The sequence below is a fragment of the Odontesthes bonariensis genome, chromosome 24 (genome assembly GCF_027942865.1).
Source record: "Odontesthes bonariensis isolate fOdoBon6 chromosome 24, fOdoBon6.hap1, whole genome shotgun sequence".
NCBI classification, from domain to species: domain Eukaryota; kingdom Metazoa; phylum Chordata; class Actinopteri; order Atheriniformes; family Atherinopsidae; genus Odontesthes; species Odontesthes bonariensis.
The window spans coordinates 14,029,117-14,047,987 of record NC_134529.1 but is presented as its reverse complement, the minus strand read 5'-3'; the positions used below and the strand labels follow the sequence as shown (position 1 = coordinate 14,047,987).

Below are 18,871 nucleotides of genomic sequence, written 5' to 3'. Positions count from 1 at the left end.
ATTTTTTGGACAGTGGGAGGAAGCCGGAGTTCAAAAGGAAACTAATGAATAATTTAAAAATGACACTGAAAAAAACAAAACCAACAGGGAACACAAGAAGAAAAAGACAGGACAAAACAATTATAGTGAAACTAGAAAAAAAAGGGCAAAACACAGACTGTTTGACATAAAGAGGTGAGTAATGACTAATTGGTTTCAGTTATATTGTTTAAGGATATGTGCAGTTTCCAGGAGAGTACCCTTTGAAAAACATTATACATTTGGTATCATAAAAGCCCTTACATCTTAAGTATAAATGTCTATTGGAAAATTCATCATCACCATAAAGTATAAACTGCAACATGTCAGCATGCCCTTCTCTATCTATAGATTCAAGTAATATCATTAAAGTTTTCCATTTGCTGGACTGGTGTAAGAAAAGAGAAAAGACCCTTAAAAAGGCGGATTAGGGATGTGAAAGTTGGACACCAGAGCCTCCCGACTCTAAAATAAGCCCTTTAAAGATACTGTGGGAATTCTGGTCTCAAATGAACAGTTGACCAAGCGATGGCCTTTAGTGTCAGAGGTCACTGACCTGCCTATTGACGGGTGATGTACAAATCCTAATAGCCAGTCATGACATGTGCCAGCTGATGCTAATAAAGCGCTGACAAACTTTATAGAAGAAACTTAAAGAAAGCTTATCTATGTAAAACAGATTGCACACTTGTAAGATTTAAAAAAGTCTCCGTCCACTTAGCAGAAAGGAAATAAAACTTTGATAACTTTTTTTTCCCTTCACGTTCTTACAGGTCAAACAACCAACTGTACATTCTCAACTGACTCACTGTATAATGTGGACATTGAGGCAGGACTTTAAGGATCTTTGAATCAGGTGAGCGGTCTTAACCAGAGCTGAACGTGGCTGTTTTACGAGGTCAGCCCACCAGCATAATGTGTTACTTGTGTCCCCTGGTGTCAGAGTTCTTTCAGAGAAACAGTCTCTGTTTATAGTAAATATGAGATCTGACTCTTTCAAAACATACAATCCATTTTCTTTTCCATTTAAGGGAAAACCCAACAAAGTACTGAAGTAGAATTGTAAGTGGGAGGACCTTTGGCCCACACAGCTCATCTTGCTGTAATGCTAACCTCTAAAACGGAATATTATCTATTGTTTTAAAAAAGGCCGAAGACAGAACTGGAGAATTAGACACTGTCTAAACATACATGGTTTCTTATATGTGGTGCTTTTTTCTGCACACTGATAAAGCTACATGTAAAGCTACCATGTGTGGAAGAAAAGATGCAGTGGATAACAACAACCAAGTGTGAGTGTGAGAATTCCCATTTCATGCTCTTTTATTCGGTCTGTTTCTCCTCCTTTAAATGTTGGTAATATTGTTTGTACAGATGTTTAGAAGATGCAATCATTACGTGTTACTTTTCAGTGGATTTTTTTACATTTATTTTTTTTATTATAAAAGCTGTGTTCAGTGAATAAAAGTCCCCACAACCTTATAAAGTAGTTTTAGCTTATTTTGAACAGCAGCAAATGTTATGTTGAAAAATCTTAGTCAAAGCCAAACATTTTTACAATTGAAAACAAATGTAATTTCAATTTTTGCATAAGCTTACTATTGTTTAAATAAATGATCTGAATACTCACTTTTAAACTGGATGTAATTCAAATACACCATGTAAAAATTAAGCAATTGTTAAGTTTTGGCCTCCCGACAGTGTTCACTGTGTGGACGTGATTGCAACCCTTAAACCCATTATTGTGCTTTTGCAGCCAGCACGTCATTCAGATGTTAAAAGTGACATTATTTTTGTATGCTTGCACTGGCCAAAGATGAGCCATAGGACCCCCCCTCCTTCCCTCTCTCTCTTCCTCCTCCAGGGAGATATGGGAGGAGCGACTGTTTGAGGTCCAGGTGGTCCAGCCTGCGTAAAAACGCACTTATCGCACACCAAACATTTCTGAACCAACAGCCGCTGCCCGCACCTCAGTGAATGAGGAACAAGAACGCTTTCTGGATTTGCTGCTAAAGGGGTAGAAGGCGCATCAGTGGCGCGGCGCTGCGATCTTTCCAGCAATCGGAGTAAACGACATTATTCTTAGAGTGGTGTAAACTTCATATTTTTGTCGCCGTTTTTTGCGTTTTTTGCGTTCACCTCAAAAGTAAGACACGGGTTGTGTCAGTGAGAAGAGGGGATATGTTCAAGAAAACCAAGAGTAAAGTGCTGGTGGATTATGCGTCAGAGGAGGACGACATGTCCTGGCACTACCATCACTCCTACAAGGTAATGAAACGACAGGGAGGAAACCAGCGGTATTAAACTCACTGGAGTGTTGAGCAGCTGTATGTCACATGTCCAGTGATTCTTCTTTTTATTCTGATGTTTCTACGTCAAACAAATGAATAGTAACAACACCAAAGTTTTGACTTGATATCAAAACTTGAACATGAAAGCGACTCCCGGCCACAAATCTATGACAAATTTTGTTTTCATCTTAAAAAAGTGAGGAAATAGACCTCTCAGCGACAGGAAGCAGCTAGAGGTAAACAAGTGCTCAAATTTATGTCAAGTCAGCTGAGGAGAATATCTGAAAATGCTGAGAGGTTAAAGAAGAGACACAGGGTCTCCTCAGGCAGAACCACATCAGTTCTTCTCCGTTTACAGCACAAGTGTTTCAATGGGATTTAAAAAGGAAATGTATTACATTGATTCTCTGTTAGATATGACTGAAACATTTACAGTAAACAGCTGGTGGCCAGAATAAATAGATATGAAACAACATTTCCACAGTGATAGTGTTTAAATAATTTAAAACATGTTATTAGGGGACCGCAACTCAATTTAGTGTCAGATTTGAATTTATGTGTAAAATCTAAAGGTCAAATTATTGGCAGATAGCACAGGCAAAGGGAACAGTTCATAAATGTCTCTTTGTTGTGTTTATGTCATACCCATATGTCCCAGGTGAGCAATGGCAGTGTGTGTGAGGTCTAAAGAGTCTCTGTATCAGCACTTGCCTGCAGCTGGGCTCTGTCATGGTGTTAGGGAGCATGGGGGAGGACACACACAAGTTCTCAAGCACATACACGCGCAAAGACAGACAACCAGCAGCCCCAGCAGTCTTAAGAAAAAGCAAGGTGACACTTTTATCATGTGGGGATGTTGTGGTGACGATTCTTAACTTGAATTACTTGGATTCAGTTACCTGCCTACCAGCACAATTTAAATGGTGAGTCTCACATGCTCACTTCTCGTTAAAAACTACAATTTGAGTTAAGAGGGAGAGACCAGTTCTAGTTTCCTAATCTTTGGATAGATAAACCCATCAAAACTCACAGGTTATTTATTGTTTTCCTTATGGAGGCTTGTGCCCTGGTTTAGTCAAAATAATATGCTGTCTTTGTGCTTGTTCTATCTTATCAGCCTACTGAAGCTTTGTTAAGCTGTGCAGTAACTCAAGGTTTACTGAGAGTTTTATTTTTTGATAGAGATGGAATGAATGATGCGTTATCTTTCAAGGTTATTGAAATATAAATATAACATTTGTTACAATCTAAAAAACATTCCCTTTTAACACTGTTATTAACCATACCAACATCAGATCTTATCTGCAGCCTGCAGTTACACGTGCTATGCATGCATCATACTGCGGGCATTTCGGAAGATAAACTCAAAATAATTTCCCAACATTTTTTATCTCTTGATGTGACAATGTACCCTTTTTATTGGTCCTCCTCAACTTCATCCTGGGAACCAACAAATAATGCCTTTTCATCGGAGGAGCTGCATTAAGGTCAGTTTAGTGTCAGTGACCATTTGCTGTTGGAATCACTTGGTTGATAAGAGCTGATCTGAGATCAGAGGGAACAGAAAATTCCCTTTAGATTTCCTGGGAAAATCATCAGGGAGCTCTCCTTGTGTTGCTATGGCAGTAAAATACATCAATAGGTGTCAGGAGGTTGGATCGTAAAATGTCATAAACACAGCAGAAAGGCAGCGAAAACCCAGCAGTGATACAGGATAAAGCCAGGATGAAGGTTATGATAACACTGTCTGTAACTGCAGTGGTTTTCCTTCCACTTATTTAAATGAGTCTGTCTGACCTACCATGAAGACATTTTGACAACTGATGATATGAAAGATGTGTAATTCGAATTTGAGCCTGGAGATATTTGGCATAAATAATGCCTGTGGTAGGAGCAACAGGTGAAAACCGATGTTCAAAAAACTTAAGGAAATTAGGTTTTCCACCATTGATCATCAGTTGATAGTCAAACTCGATCTTATGACAGACATGGGTCCACAAACATATCAGTTTCAAAAGTTGTACTCAAAAGTTTCATTTCAGCTCAAAAGTTGTGCTGTTACTACATTTTCCTTTGTCGCCACATCGTCTTACGTCTCCATGAGTGCTTCTACACCTTCCATATGTTGCTAATGTTTACATGGCCACATGTGCTTATAAGGGGAAGGCACAAGGGGCTAAACCACAGACACAGGTTTAACACCTGTTCTGCACAATGTTTTTAACTGGTATTGTAATTTCCCTTGCTTTCCCTTCTACTGTTCCTTTAACCTCAAATAGTTATGGTTAGAGGTTAAAAAGTACACGTATAAAGTTAGAATGAAAATAAATGGTGACGTCTCCATGTCACAAAATACATGGTTAGACAGTTAGAAAATCTTCATAGTTAAAATGTAGACATTTTTCTATTCATGCGTCACAATTCCCCTCATGCCATCCTGGCCTACAAAAAAAAACACAAGCAAGGGATACGTTGACACCTCACAGCTTACAACCTGCAATGTAGTTGTGTCACAGTTCATGGTTCATGAGACTGGGCTGGATAGTCAGTTCATGTATACTATTTAATTATACTTTCAATTGTACAATTTTATCAAAATATGAACAGAAATTTGAAAAAACTAAAACAAAACAGAGTTAACTGCATTCAATTTCCTGTTTACATCTTTCAGTCATGGTAAGAATGATGGGGGATGCCCCTTGGGTAGAGTGACATGTTTATGTTGTGCTTATTAAAATGAACATTTTTGACTTTATATATATATATATATATATTAAACAGAGAGCTGAATTGACAGCTCTCTGCCACACTTTGTGCAATTGTCAAATAGTTTTTACCTTTAGTTATTCATGAAGTTTTGGGTAGCTTTCACAAAAAGATGCAAAACTCCTCAGAACGACCAGAGTCTGATATGTTTTTTATTGTGATATAACACCGGAGAAGTTAGAAGTCAAACTTTAGGCTTAGGGGAACTGCAAGAACTGCTCCTGTACTTTCTCCACCTGCATTCAGCCAGGTGACCAAACCTGACCTTCTTACTGTAACTCTTATTTTCTCTGCCACATGTAATATTTTCTTAATTCATTGCTCATTTATAGTCATTGCAAGAAAAAGCAGGTCTCTTTCTTTTGCAGTTTGTTTACACATTGTTTTTGAGTTTTGGCAGAACAGATGATTTACACATTGTGAGTCAAAACGGCACATCAGAGGCCAGCAGACAGACAGGCACAGACAAAGTACAAAAGGATAATGCATCTAAAGATATAGAGGCAAGAGGGGAGATAAAAGGTGAAGAAAGGAGAGAAAACACAGGAACAGTAACGTCTCTTCCTCTCTCTGCACAGCTCTGGGGCAGCAGCAGACCCTGTGTCTGCATGTTGTCTTACCACACACTCTCTATTGAAGTTCAGCAGGCTGTGAGCAGCTGTTAGCTTGAAGAAGGTCCATGTTTGTCTTTGGCTTAGAGCGGTACTGCAGCTGAACACTTAAAGGACACTGCTCTAATTCTTACACCTTTGTGAAGTGGGTTCATAAGAGTTTACATCAGGGTTTGAGCAAAACTCCAGACAGCCCTTCATCTAAATCATCAAGCCATAAAGTGCATAAGGAAGGTTAAGCAGACCTGATCTCCTTTTGGCACTTTCATGTCTGTTCATTGAATATGATGACAAATGACTGTCAGCTAAGGTCAGCAGAAAGGCTGTAAACAAGGTGACTGTAGACAGACTCCCAGAGGTCCTTGCTCCGAGCAAAGGGGTCGCTTCAGCACATAAGGCTGTGGACAACTAACTTGTCATTTCAAAAGTTCCCATTAAATGGCTTGTACAGTGCTAATAGCCTACAGATATTTTTATACTTCCTATAAAAGCAGAGACCAGGGAGGCAGACTGCCTCACAAAGTCCCCAGACTGCTCTGATTGGTCAGCTCCTGTGGCCTGATCAGGCACCGTCCATTCTGCTTCAGTTTTTGCTCAAATCTGAAATAAGAAAAGAAAAAAAGAAAGCAAACAGTAGTGTACACACCTGGTTGCAGAATGAATCACCCATGTTTTAAATGGTTTTACAGAAATTTGACACTAAAATACAATTAAGAATGCCTATAAAAATACTTTTTGTCATTTTAGTGTCAGATGCTGCTGTGTATGGGTGACATTATAGTCATCATATGAAAAATCATTATGATATTATGTATCATATGAGCTGCAGTGATGCTGGATTTTCTAATCTCTCATGACATGGCGTGCTTTAGTGTTTAAACTGTAAATAAAAGCAGACATGCGGGAAAAACTATTTGTCTGGTGACCTTGGCAGCAACAAAGCCATCACTATCTCACTATTGTATCACTGACTCTGTGTGGGTTTCCGTGTGTGTCTGTGGGAAACATCTTATTTTAGCGGCTGAACCACTGTGACTCAGGACTGTACACATCTACAGTGCACAATGTTTACAGCTTTCAGTGGAACTACTTTTTACTGAAGAGGTCTCCCATATTTTTACTGTCGAAAGGACAAATTTAGACTGTTCTCACGAAAGCCATTTTACTCACGTGCATCAATGCCTTACTCCTTTAATCCTCAGGCCCACATCACACAAACCCACATTCCCAATGTTTATGTGCTCCAAAAATTCTGAACAGGAACTGCAACAATTGAAATTAGAATAGCTGATACTCCAAAGTGTGTAAGTAGTTCATTTTAGAGCTTTTTTTGGATTATGCGTCTAAAGGACTCACAGCTGGGGTTTGTCCATCATGGAATGACATGTGAACACACCCAAACTGGAAAAAAGTGTACTCATAAGCTAAATTAATGTAGCATTCAAGCAGATAAACCAAGAAAAAGACACATTGCGCTGAAATACATGTTTGGACAGTTAAGGATTGATTCCCGTGTTGCTTACATTTTGCATTAACAAACTGACAGTAAGTTGTGCAGTGGCTAACAGAGGTTTAGACCTTTGAATGTGTCCACTCCTTTGGGGTGACTGAGTTGAAACTCTGTTTGCCAGAGCCACACATATACATTCTGTGGAACAAGGATTTTCTACATAAAATCCGTCAATGTGGCAGCGTTCCACAGGGCTGGTGGTGTGGAGATGCTTATCTGAGCTTAAAAAAGTAACCACTGTGAAGTAAGTAAGGTTGGGCTTGACTATTGTCTCTTACTTTCACTTGCTCCAGCTTGTCTGAACACTGCTGCTGTTCCAACACACCCTCTGTAGTTTAGCCGGGTGAAAGGGACACTTTTGGATGTAGAGTCTGTAAACGGTATCTGAAAAAACGAGAAATCTTTAAGCATCAGGGTAAACTAGTCCCTTTGGACATAGTCAGAGTGCTTTGTTGCAGCAGGCCAATTTCAACTCATAATCTTTAAACTGGATTTCTGTAGAGGCAATTCAATTTTGGCTATATACATAAATTTGGTTATATTATTGGTTAGATGTTGGAAATGGTCATGATTTGGGTCAATACAGAGCCTTTCATAACTGCAACTTCATAAAAGAAAAAAGACCTTTCTGGGAGAAAAAAGCTTCCATGAATGGGTATTTGTGTCCAAACTTTTGACTGGTATTGTATGTTTTCAAACTTCACCAAGAGTAATAAATAAAAGGCCGTATTTTTCAAAATGTTCCCCATTTTTTTTCTTCATACTCTGATAAAACCATCAACAGTGCACAGAGGTGAGAGTGATATGGATGTTCTAACCCTTAGCAATAATTCAAGTAAGGGCACGTCAAAAATATTGAACTAGTCAACATTGTTATTGTGAAACATTTGTGTTCCTGGGTTTGGAATGTGATATTGTATTTGAGGACTTTGAGGAAATACTGATTCCATGTTACTGAAATTCACTGTGTCTTTATCGCAGTGTTTCGTAACATTGTGTTGGAAATGACACACTCACACAGCGACACAAAAAGAGAAAGAGGGAGACAGAAAGAATGAATAAGTTAAATAAGATCTTGCTCTTTTTTTTCCCAACACAGTACTCCTTCTCCCCTCTCATTCTCCCCCTCTGGGCTAAAGTTGTTAATGCTTTTACGCTCTGACAGTAGTCAGCAGCAGTCAGTGTGTGTTAGTGAGTGTGTGAGTGTTTCTTTGATCAGCTTAGGTGGCGGAGACCTAGCAGACTTTGCTCAGACTTGTCTAACCACCACTTCTACTCTTGTTTCTCATAGAGTTGTTGGATATTACATGTACTTATAGCTTTGATCATTTTGCAGGATTTCTGGCTCCACTTTGGGACTCTCAGGCTCAGCTGCACGTCTGATGCCCCCTCCTCTCATGGTTTAATGTGTTTAAGTGTTTTGGGTCAAGTCTAGACTTGTATCTTAAAACTACACAATGCATTAAAACTGTTGAACTATAGTTGATATAAATAACTTCTTCACGGGAATCTCATTTAGTTGTTTTGTTTAGCGATTGCAGTGTAATTTTGTGGATTTAATCAACTTGAAATATCCAAGTTATGTTTTTGGATAAGCATAACTTGTAGCTTATTATCCATGAAAGCAAATCATTCAAGTTTATTATTAGCAACTTAGAAAGTTGAATGTTTACTAATTCTAGCTTGAAATATCTATAATACAGCAGTGTGTGCCTGGTGAATGGCTCAAACACTGGACTTTCCATCAAGAGACTGTTATTTAATTATGACGTCAAGCCAACAATCATCCCTGCTTAATTAATGTTACCAAAATGCTGTTTATTTGATTAAGTCTTTCTTTAAGTTACTGTGTGGTTAAGTTTAGGCGACAAAACAAACCTGATCACTGTTGTTGAACAACCTCCTTGATTTGTATAGGAAAAGATAAAAAGCTTGTTCAATACAGACTCTTTCACATCTGTATTATTCAGTAGAAAAGCTTCCTGGAAGAAAGACCTGAAAACAAACTCCTTCCATAGATGGGTATTCGGGCCCAAAAGCTTGAATGACACTGAATGCTTTTTTTTTCCAAATTTTGAGGTGACCAACAGTTTGCTGCTTCCGTTGCTGCCATTTAGTTTTTTTCCATAATGCAGCAATTCTATTTTTTCATGGATGGCTGGTGTGGCTGCTGTGTTGCTGGATCCTTGCTCATTTTTGTTTTTATTGTCAGGGTTTTAACTTTCGTTTGTGAACACAAACTGTATTCACTGACAAGGATTTTCAGAAGGATTCCAGTGACTTTCATTTCTGCACCGTTTATGTTTTGGATGCAGTGATGTGTAAATCATGTCCATTCAGGATTAGTTTTTGGCTATGCCTCACACATTCAGAGATTTTCCCAGATTCTCTGAATCATGTAAAGAGACTTTGCATAACATAGAAACTAAAATCCCCAAATTAATAGAACATTTACATTAAGAAATATAATTCACAGATTTTGAGAGAACTTTGAGGGTTGATTTGATTTGAAAGTGCACAAGTTAAAGGTTTTTTTTGGGGTGATTAACTTTTTTATCATTATTACTATTATTAGTTACTATTAGTTATACAATATCACATACAAAGGGCTTTAAATAAATGATAAAAAAACTATTAGAAAGAATTACAAAAGTAGCTTGGAGAGTGAAACACAATGGAACCAAAATAGGTGCGTTAAATCCACATAGCGAGGTGCAACATTAAGGCATTAGGTCATGGTTTGTTTTCTTTCTCTTTTGTTTGAATCTGCCCCCAGAGCTCAGTGATTTCCTCCCAACTTCCCCACTCCTCCATCCATCCATCCCTCCATCTCACCCTTCAAACACAATGTGTTTATGTTGCAGCTCTAAAGCGGCTGCCTCCTCTCTTACAGGAAGACGTGCACACACTCCACACACAGGCACACGCACGCAGCAATGCTGCTGTAAAGTGTGAATGGTATGTGCTTTTGTGTTTATGGGTTGCTATTTGTGTTAACTGCCTGTGTTTGTGTGTCTGTCTGTGTGTGTGTCTCAGGACAAAGACATAGAAGGAGAGGAAGACGACGAGGAAGCCGTCACCGCAGTGTCCAAGGTAAACAGCAACTTCACAGCTATTTGGATGTAACACAGACGCATACACACTATCTGCTTCCAAACATACACTCAGTTTTACCTCTGACAGGAGCTCCTTAAAGATATGCACAAACCACTCATTCTGTTATCATCTCACACACACAAGCCCACAGTGTCATGCGTTATTGGGTCAGCCCCCTCCTGCCAAAAAAAGAAAAAATCAATTATATGTCTGCAGCCATGTCAATATGCTTTAAATGACATCAGCGCTGCTAATTCACATGCCCACACACTCTTCACATAATTTCTTCTGAACACAAAGTCCCGCTGATGCTGGAGAGTCAGACAACTGCTGGAACTGCAGTGTTTATCTGTAAACACGCCAGCTTTCATCCCTTGTCTTATCTCGGAACTTATCACGGGTAAGCGTTCTTGTTTTGGTGCATATTGTACTCTTACCCTTATCCTAGGACAGACATGTAGGACCTGTGAAATTAGATCACATTGTTTTTTCAGTGGACTTTACTCACTGTTCGTCTTTTTTTTGTTTTAAAGTGACCAATACCTGATGGTTGCAGGCTAATTTAAAATCTAAAATAGAACAGTTTGATTAAATGGTGCAAGAGTCAAAATGAGAATAATTTGTTGCCAGGCAAACTTCATAATTAGGGACTTGGGCTGAGGGAGAATTCAGTAATGAAGCAGTGGACAGTGAACAAGTGGATGCATGAACAGGAGCTGTGTTAAGAAGGAAGAGCAATTTCACATGAAGTCCACATCAATATTCCAGAAAACATGTGATTAGTGACAAATGTAACTTTGCTGCTGATACAGTCACGTTATTGGTTTGTCTGTTCATTCCCACATGAATTTGTGTAGCTGAAATAAATATCTTACACCCTGTGGCTAAATTAGTTGAGAAATACTGGAAAATATTTATGCAGCATTTTTCAAAATAACTAAACAACAAATGGCTCCACTAAGCATTCGAAGCCTCGAGAAATGAACCATTTTTCAACATTGGCTGGAGAGCTTCAATGTTACGTGTAGCTTAATCTGTCTGTCACAAGTAATCACAAGAAACATTGACAGTCTGTCAGGGAGCAACTGAAATCAATGAGTATGAAAATAATGATTGTGACGAGTGCTGTAAGTGATCGTGAATCTCAGTAAAATGGGAGAAAACAGACAATTTTTAGATAACAGTACTATTTGTATAAATTTTCAAGTACACAAAAAACATTTTGTTATCTTTTTACGAGTTAAAATGCAAACTAAAAAATGTTGCCGTTATATGTTCTTATTTGACTCTCCATACAGAATCATCCAAATTAAATCCAAAATCTCTCACTAATCACCGAATTGATACGGCAATTATATATTATTAGTAAGAAGAGTCTTCTATCAAATAACAGATTTAGGAGTTTGTTTTTTCTTATAACTGCAGGCACAAGACAAATACATGACTTTTCGTGCGCAAACAATGACCTAAAAGTAACATGATTAATGTGAAAATCCCTACACAGAGCTCAAGCCATTTTTCATTTATATCGGGAAAAAAACTGGAATATAGTCAGTGCGTTACAAATATGTACTGACCCGGTGACATTATTTAGGACATGGAGAAAAATTCCTTGGACAGTGGCCAAAAGCATTCTTTCATAACGATGATAAGTCCACTTTAGTTCTCTACATGCAACTCCCTAAGTGGTCAGTTGGATTACTGAATGAGTCAGTGATTTCGGATTCATCGTAGATTATTGAGGGGACAGCCACACTTTAACATGCTCTTTCATAATGAAGTAAAGCAGAACATTTATTAATGACATTTCACAAGAATGACACCATATAGATCTCAAATCAGAAATCATTATGCCAAAAACATCAAATGGCTTAAAGTGTGACTTTTCCGCTCTAAACTGCATGATTATACATAAGTATGATTAAGTCATCTATACATTAATAAAGGGCAGGTAATATATTGCTTTGGCCATGAAGCTGTAATTTTGCCATTCACTGACATTTACTTAAGTCTACCTTAGAGTCCTCACTAGTGTAACAACTTATCAGATAACTTCCCAATAAAACTCAATAAGTATACAGTGTACAGGTTACTGAATTTATGGTTTGGATTTTTATGTGAAAATTTAGTCTTTTGGCCATTTCATACATGCTCATCTGGATCATTAGACCTGTGAGCTCAATTGTGAATAATGGTTTTATGAAGTTGGTTTTAGGACATGTGTCCTTTGCATGTGCAGGTGATTTTCTCTCATCACGCCATTCATGAGAGATGTGTATCATCTCATAATCTGTGCTGACAGCACGTCTTTACTCAGAGGCTGTTGTGACTAAGCTGTTCTGCAATGGCAAAGCTTGAGGGCAAACCCCATACAGGCGATGTATTGTCCGTGAACTCTGGCTGGCTGCCTACTTTATGTAAAGCTACTGTATGCAACCTTGTTCACAGGGCATATTTCGTGATGTGTCCTGTTTGTAAGGCGGGAGCTGGCTGGCCTGGAGAATGGGAAGGAAATGCAGCATTCTTTCGAGGAGCTATGCTTTTTGGACTGGAACAATCACTGTGGAGGAAAAACAAGGCTGAAAATAGCTACAGGCTTCTTGAACATTATGGATGGCTACCCTCACTTGTATTATGCTCATATTAGGACAGAAAAACTGCTCCTGGTGTCCTGGAAGAAGCTATAGATGTAAAAAGCTGAAAGGATTTAAATTAATAAATAAACAATGCCTGAAAAATGTTTCTTTAATACTTAAACCTGAATGTCAGCAGTAAGTATAGGAGAATTTATTCCAATAAAAGCTGTATTGTTCTGCCAGGCGTGGAGCTGTGGATAAAGCTCCCCCTCTCACGGTGAGCCAGTGAGCTACTTAGTTCACCTTTTGGCCGGAGACATTGCTGGTTATTGAGCTGCTTTGAATCTTGAGAGATCAGGGAATAGGCCAGCCTCTGTGTGTGCAAGCATGCATGTGCAGACATTCACAGCTGGGATTTAGCTACATGCACAGACACACATATGCACACATACAGGTAGCTGGACTCCCACCTGTTTTGGCATCTCCGGTTTCTTTTCTGCAAAGCTCAAACTATGGTAGATCTGCTCTACTTTACTCAGAAAACAAGAAGTGGAGCAAGAAAAAAGAGCCAGAGCAGAGACAGGGTGGTGAAATAGCTGAGATTACTTTTTATAAACATTTATTTAATGATAATAAATTTTGAAAACCTGGCGGCAAGTTTTCCCTCAAGCATGGTCAGAATGATGATGGGATATTTAAAAGAAGGATATTTGTTTTCCCATTTATTAGTGCCCGTCCCCTTCTAAGATACCAATGTTAGACTTGCATAACTGTTAAATATAACAAGAACATGAGCAGGACTGTGTGTTTTTACACATTTTAAATTAATGTTGAGGTTGCATAACCTGTTTACTGGTAGGCCGGACAGTTTTGTTTGTTTAACCTCTGACATTCTGAAACCTGATCGGGTGACAAATCTTATTGAAGGTTGTTCCTGTTTGGCTTGAGAGCTGCATGCTTTCATATCCAACAAATTGTTTGCTTGTTGTAGTTGCTGTGGCATCTACCGGTCCTTAACACAGAGTACAGATCTACATTGTTTACTGCTTTCAGAGCTTCTCCTCCATAGGTTAAATATATAAACAATAGAGGCCCTTAAAAAGGGTTCACGGGATTTATCACATTAATCAGTTGATAGTGTGTGTATACTGAGTGTAAAGCAACAGCAGACACGGATGTTAGAGGGGTAAACGTTATGACCTTGACAGCTGAGACTGGGAATTCTTCCCAGGCAAGAAACAAAGCCAAAACTTTACTCCACTATCGCTGATGAGGGCCATATCAGTGCTCAGTAGAGAGCTGTGAGGGCAGGAAGGAATTCTGATGCGATGGGGGAGATTGGGAGTTTCAGAGGTAGTGGGTGGGTCTCCCATTGGACTGTTCTGAGAGCAAATGAAGTTCATAAAATGATCAGTCCTCAGCTGAAACTAATGGTTGCTTCTCCACATTCCTGTGAATCTTTGAAATCTCCCTCCTCAGAGTGGATAAATGCCCCACAAAGAAGCATCACAGATGACAAGCTAACATGTAACAGATGAGAGGAATCATTGTGCACTTCAAAATCAAACGCTCTCTTCTCTCCCACTTTTTGTTAGGAAGCCAAGGTGAAGAAGATCATGTCCAAGAAGGAGAAGAGGGAGAAGAAAATGTTTTCCTCCAAAGACGATGAGCACTTTTTGTTGACTGGAGTGAAGCTGGCCGATCGCAAAGGGTGAGGGGGCACACTCAATCACTTTATCATGACAGGCACACAGCGGCTAAGAGAGCTCAATGCAGAGCATTCAGGCACATGCAAACAAGGAAATCAGTCGTAAGCAGTTTAGAACATGCTCTGCAAAAAGTAAGTAACAAGCAGTGATTTGTGCGTATCTAGGGACACCGACAAGGAGTAAAAGGCAACTTACACTCTGCAACAGAGCTGGTTAAATGTGGTAATCAGCTTGATAAACTCAATAGCACTTAAAATGTTTGAAAAATGATTGAATGAATCAATTGCCACGAGAGATGGAACAAGCCTTTTTTTCAAGTACTGTACTTAAATACAACTTTAAGGTACGTGCAGCACTTATGTTATGTCACTACTAAACTCCTATTTGTTAGATATGAGTAATTATGTGTCTCTAGAAACTGATATTGTATCAAAGTAGGTGATGTATTACTGGTTAATTTTGTTTTTAGGGTTTTTGTGCTGACAGAACACTTCAGCAAAGGTAAAAAGAATTGTTGTTGTCAGTGCAGAAAAGCATATAAGTTCGCTCTATACACAAATGGATGGGCTTTGTTACTTATTTGAGATCTGTATTATGTAATGTTATGCTATGTTATATTATACTTTTTATACACATAGTGAGGTAAGTATAAATAACATGAGCAATCAGATGAGTTTAGAGAAGCACTTCAGAATCTTGTTAGAGCAAACATAAAGGTGATAATGGCAAGAAAAATGTAACTTGTAAATGTGTTGTAGCCGTGATATAATTTTGGTGAATCAATTCAGTGGTCTGAAATCTAACTATCTTAAGTATCTAGCAATTGTAAACAGTTACTCACTGTATATCCCTCTAATTAGCAAGCAATCTTCCTGATAAATTATTCCTTCGCCCTGGAAAGAATTGAGGTTTGTTCGTCAACAAGTTTTTTAAAAGAGAGGTGATGCAAAGGCAAAAGAAGAACCCATTACATTTTGGTGGGAGTTGTTTTCTAAAAAAAAAAGAAGCAAAGTGTGAGTGTCCCTATATTCTGTGTATTTACTTATTCTTTTTACTTAGTGTTTTTCTGTTTTTGCATCAAAACCAAAGTTGACAATGTGAAAACAGTGTGACATGAATGGATGCGTCTCTATGGAGACTTTATTGAGCTTTAAAGGAAGTCCAGCTAGTGTATATTCTATTTGTCGTTACTGTAAATACAATTAATGACTAGCTGCTGCACATACCTGAGCATTTATCAGCTGAAGAGCTGAATGTTTCAGATAGAAGTTTGTTGAGACGAAAAAAGAGAGCTAACAAAGAGGGAATATTGGACATAATATCCAGAGAGGTGCCTCTCAGTTAATAATAATAATAATAATAATAATGATGTTCTGTAATTGCTAGATATATAAATATTATTTTTTATTATGAGATACTTAAGTTTGACATAGAGTATAAAGGTGATGATACAAGAGGCATGTCTAGTCAACAGCGCTAACTAGACAAATTTTCACAAGCGGCCAACAGAATGTTCACCATGCCTCACCTGCCACCATCATTCCTGGTTTACATAAGATCAGAAGCAATCCACTCTACAGCCATTACTGTTCAAGTGTGTGAAGCAAAAACATTTACTCTCTTCACAAGAAATAATTGAGTCACGTCCAAACACAAGAATTTGTTTATATGTAAGCCTGAGCTTAACTTTCCAGCCGTTATCGTCTTTCAGGCCTGCTGAGGAAGTGGAACATTTTTGAAGAGGAAAACCTTTATTAATCAGCTTGCTCTGACAAACAAAAGGGAATTCCTACATAATGGCTCACTGTGTGGGGAAAAATCCAGTCTCCAGAAATGAGAGGTCTGATAAACGCCAGTTCCCCACCCAGTCAGTCCTATTTATAGTTACAATGAGTGACCCACTAAGTTGTCTCTAATTGCCTGTTTTATGTGAACAGACAGTTTTGACCTCTCTCCTGTTGTTTGTGTTTCCACAAAGGCCTCACAAGAAAATCAAGGACGATGACAAAGAGAAGGAGAAGAAGGAGAAACCAGAAAAGGGCCTATGTTTCTGGGAGAGCGTTACGATGACAATGAGGCAAATCTCACCCACCAAAAAACTGGAGAAGATGGAGGGTTGGGAGCCGCCACAGTTGGAGAACTTAACTGAGACTGGGACTGATGAACTTCCTGTGGAGAACAGCCAAAATGGGGACTTGGCAGTGTCCCTCCCTGACTCCATAAGTGTTCCACTCGAAATGCCAACGTGGGGGGGGCAGGGTCTGGAGGAGGACTCCTCCCGTTATGCTAACCTGATGGACTCCAATGACTCACCAGCAGGTGTGAGATGGACGGCCCGTGCCAAAGTGAAGCTGGCAGGCATCAGCAGGATGAGCAGAGGGATCGTATCTGAGAGCCCATGGGGAGGCTTTAAATAATAGCATTTGACACACCTCCTTTTGTGACCCCTCCACTATAAAGGAGGATGGCAATCTGAACCAAATATCTGCCTGTTTCTGTAGACAACTTCCAGACATAATCTATTTTAATGCAACTTACTCAAGACAAAAGTGTTCATATTGTCAAACACAGAAGTGCCTTAAAGTGCAATACCACTGATAGCCACTAAACCCTGGCTCCAAAACCACCCTGGCTCTCATAGGACTCGGATTAAAAAAACCTCATAATAATTTATTCCATCTTTTAGTTGTAGTCTGTGGTTACACAACTGATATTTAGTGAATCGTCAAAAATAAAACATGAAGTTTGCTTTTTCGCTTTTAAAAAAACATGTCTGCCAATTGTGTCATCCTTTTTTTTTTTCGTTTTCCCAGGACTGTCACCTTTGAATCTTTGACATAAACTATGCATCTAGTCAAATCAAGGCCTTAAACTGCTGATAAACTGTGATTTCTTATGTCTTGGCATTTAACTCTTGTTGCTAGATAGATGAAGAACATGCAAACTTGCTGCTGAAGGCTGTTTTTGCTTGTTTTCACTTACTTTTAATCTATAAAGATGAACCACCTGAGCGAAACTGTCTGAACCTTTATCTTAAGAATCAGAGATGGACTCCGCAATTATGAAACAGCTTTTGAAATACCTCTGCTATCTGGAATACAGGTGTGTATGTTTGTACATATGTGTGTTAAGTTAAGAAAGATTGACTGGGAGCGGGTTTTTTTGTTGTTGGTGGATGCTTGTTTAAATGTATCACATCAGGTATTGCAGAGGAAATCTGAAGTCTTCTGTTTTATTGGGGATGATGCTCATGTCGTAGCAGGGTTACAAATAGTTTCTGACTTGTAAACAGCATTCACGTCAACATCCACGCTGATAATTCCAATTTGGTATTAATAACTTACAGAGGGCTTAAAAGCCACATTAATATGGTTGCCTCACTTAAGCATGTGATTGTTTTTTAGTGGAACTTAACACAAATTCAATTGATATGGTGCTTCATTCTCATTGCAAAGTATTTAAATCCTTTAATTAACAGATATATAATCAAACATTGTCACAATGTGAACATTTACAAGTCCTTTTCATGCACATTTCCTCCATCTCTACCCTCCATCCCATATGACTTTAACCAGGCATTAATACCCCAAAAAAGTGTCATAAATATTTTAATCTTTTGCTCAATATTTATAACCAGATAATGATGAAAAGCCGAACTCTGTGTCGCTGAAAAGTAGCTCCTCCATGGATATGTGAAGTGCCTTGACTCAATAAAGCGACGTCAGGTGTTTGCTGTAAATTTGAACTCAACCAAATCTTCCTGATCACAGATCTGCTTGTCTCATCACAATGTTGCTGCGGGCGGAGATACCCAGCATGGACCTGTGCTGCACCAGCTTGGTGACACTTCCTCGTTTCCACTTAATTCACCTTCAGGGTGCTGCTGAGATGTTCTTAAATAATCAATTCTTTATGCTGTGTGTACATGTCTGTATATTGGATTAATTTGCGGTAATTAAGAGTAATTTCATTTCTACAATGATGTATTTTTGTTTTAGATGAATTAGAAACTTTCTCGCTCATCTCTTCTCTTCGTTTTAATCTGTTTACGAAATAAATTTGATACTGAAGTCAGCTTCATCACAGCCTGAAGCGTTCCCAGATACCTGTATCATGTGTTTATTCATTAGAAGTGCTGGGTCACATGTCCTCAAGAAGTATAAAGATTTAGTCTGACAGACTGGCTCCATTTCTTTTTAGCTCTTTGTACTTTGAGATAAATATACAACTTGGTTATTGATCACAAATAAGGATTCGGGTACAGCTGCCAGGTCAGAAGTGTAGTCTACTCGGG

General features: G+C 38.7%; 1 protein-coding gene across 2 annotated transcripts; it reads left to right on the top strand.

The window, feature by feature from the left end:
- Nucleotides 1-1,909: 1,909 nt before the first annotated feature.
- LOC142374675 (testis development-related protein) lies at nucleotides 1,910-18,678 on the top strand. 2 transcript variants are annotated; one of them, XM_075458419.1, is made up of 4 exons: nucleotides 1,910-2,286; nucleotides 10,233-10,289; nucleotides 14,464-14,579; nucleotides 16,556-18,678. In XM_075458419.1, the coding sequence occupies exons 1-4, from the start codon at nucleotides 2,200-2,202 to the stop codon at nucleotides 16,992-16,994; spliced, it is 699 nt and encodes a 232-aa protein (XP_075314534.1). In that variant the 5' UTR covers nucleotides 1,910-2,199; the 3' UTR covers nucleotides 16,995-18,678. The 2 variants fall into 2 exon arrangements, with proteins under 2 accessions (XP_075314534.1, XP_075314535.1); XM_075458420.1 differs by lacking the exon at nucleotides 1,910-2,286 and adding an exon at nucleotides 3,111-3,232.
- Nucleotides 18,679-18,871: the final 193 nt, after the last annotated feature.

Excerpts from the sequence above, each read along its gene's own strand:
- LOC142374675 (XM_075458419.1), top strand. The coding sequence starts at position 2,200 with ATGTTCAAGAAAACCAAGAGTAAAGTGCTGGTGGATTATGCGTCAGAG. Across the intron at positions 10,290-14,463 it reads CCGTCACCGCAGTGTCCAAG|GAAGCCAAGGTGAAGAAGAT; the intron begins GTAAACAGCAAC and ends ACTTTTTGTTAG. Across the intron at positions 14,580-16,555 it reads AAGCTGGCCGATCGCAAAGG|GCCTCACAAGAAAATCAAGG; the intron begins GTGAGGGGGCAC and ends GTTTCCACAAAG.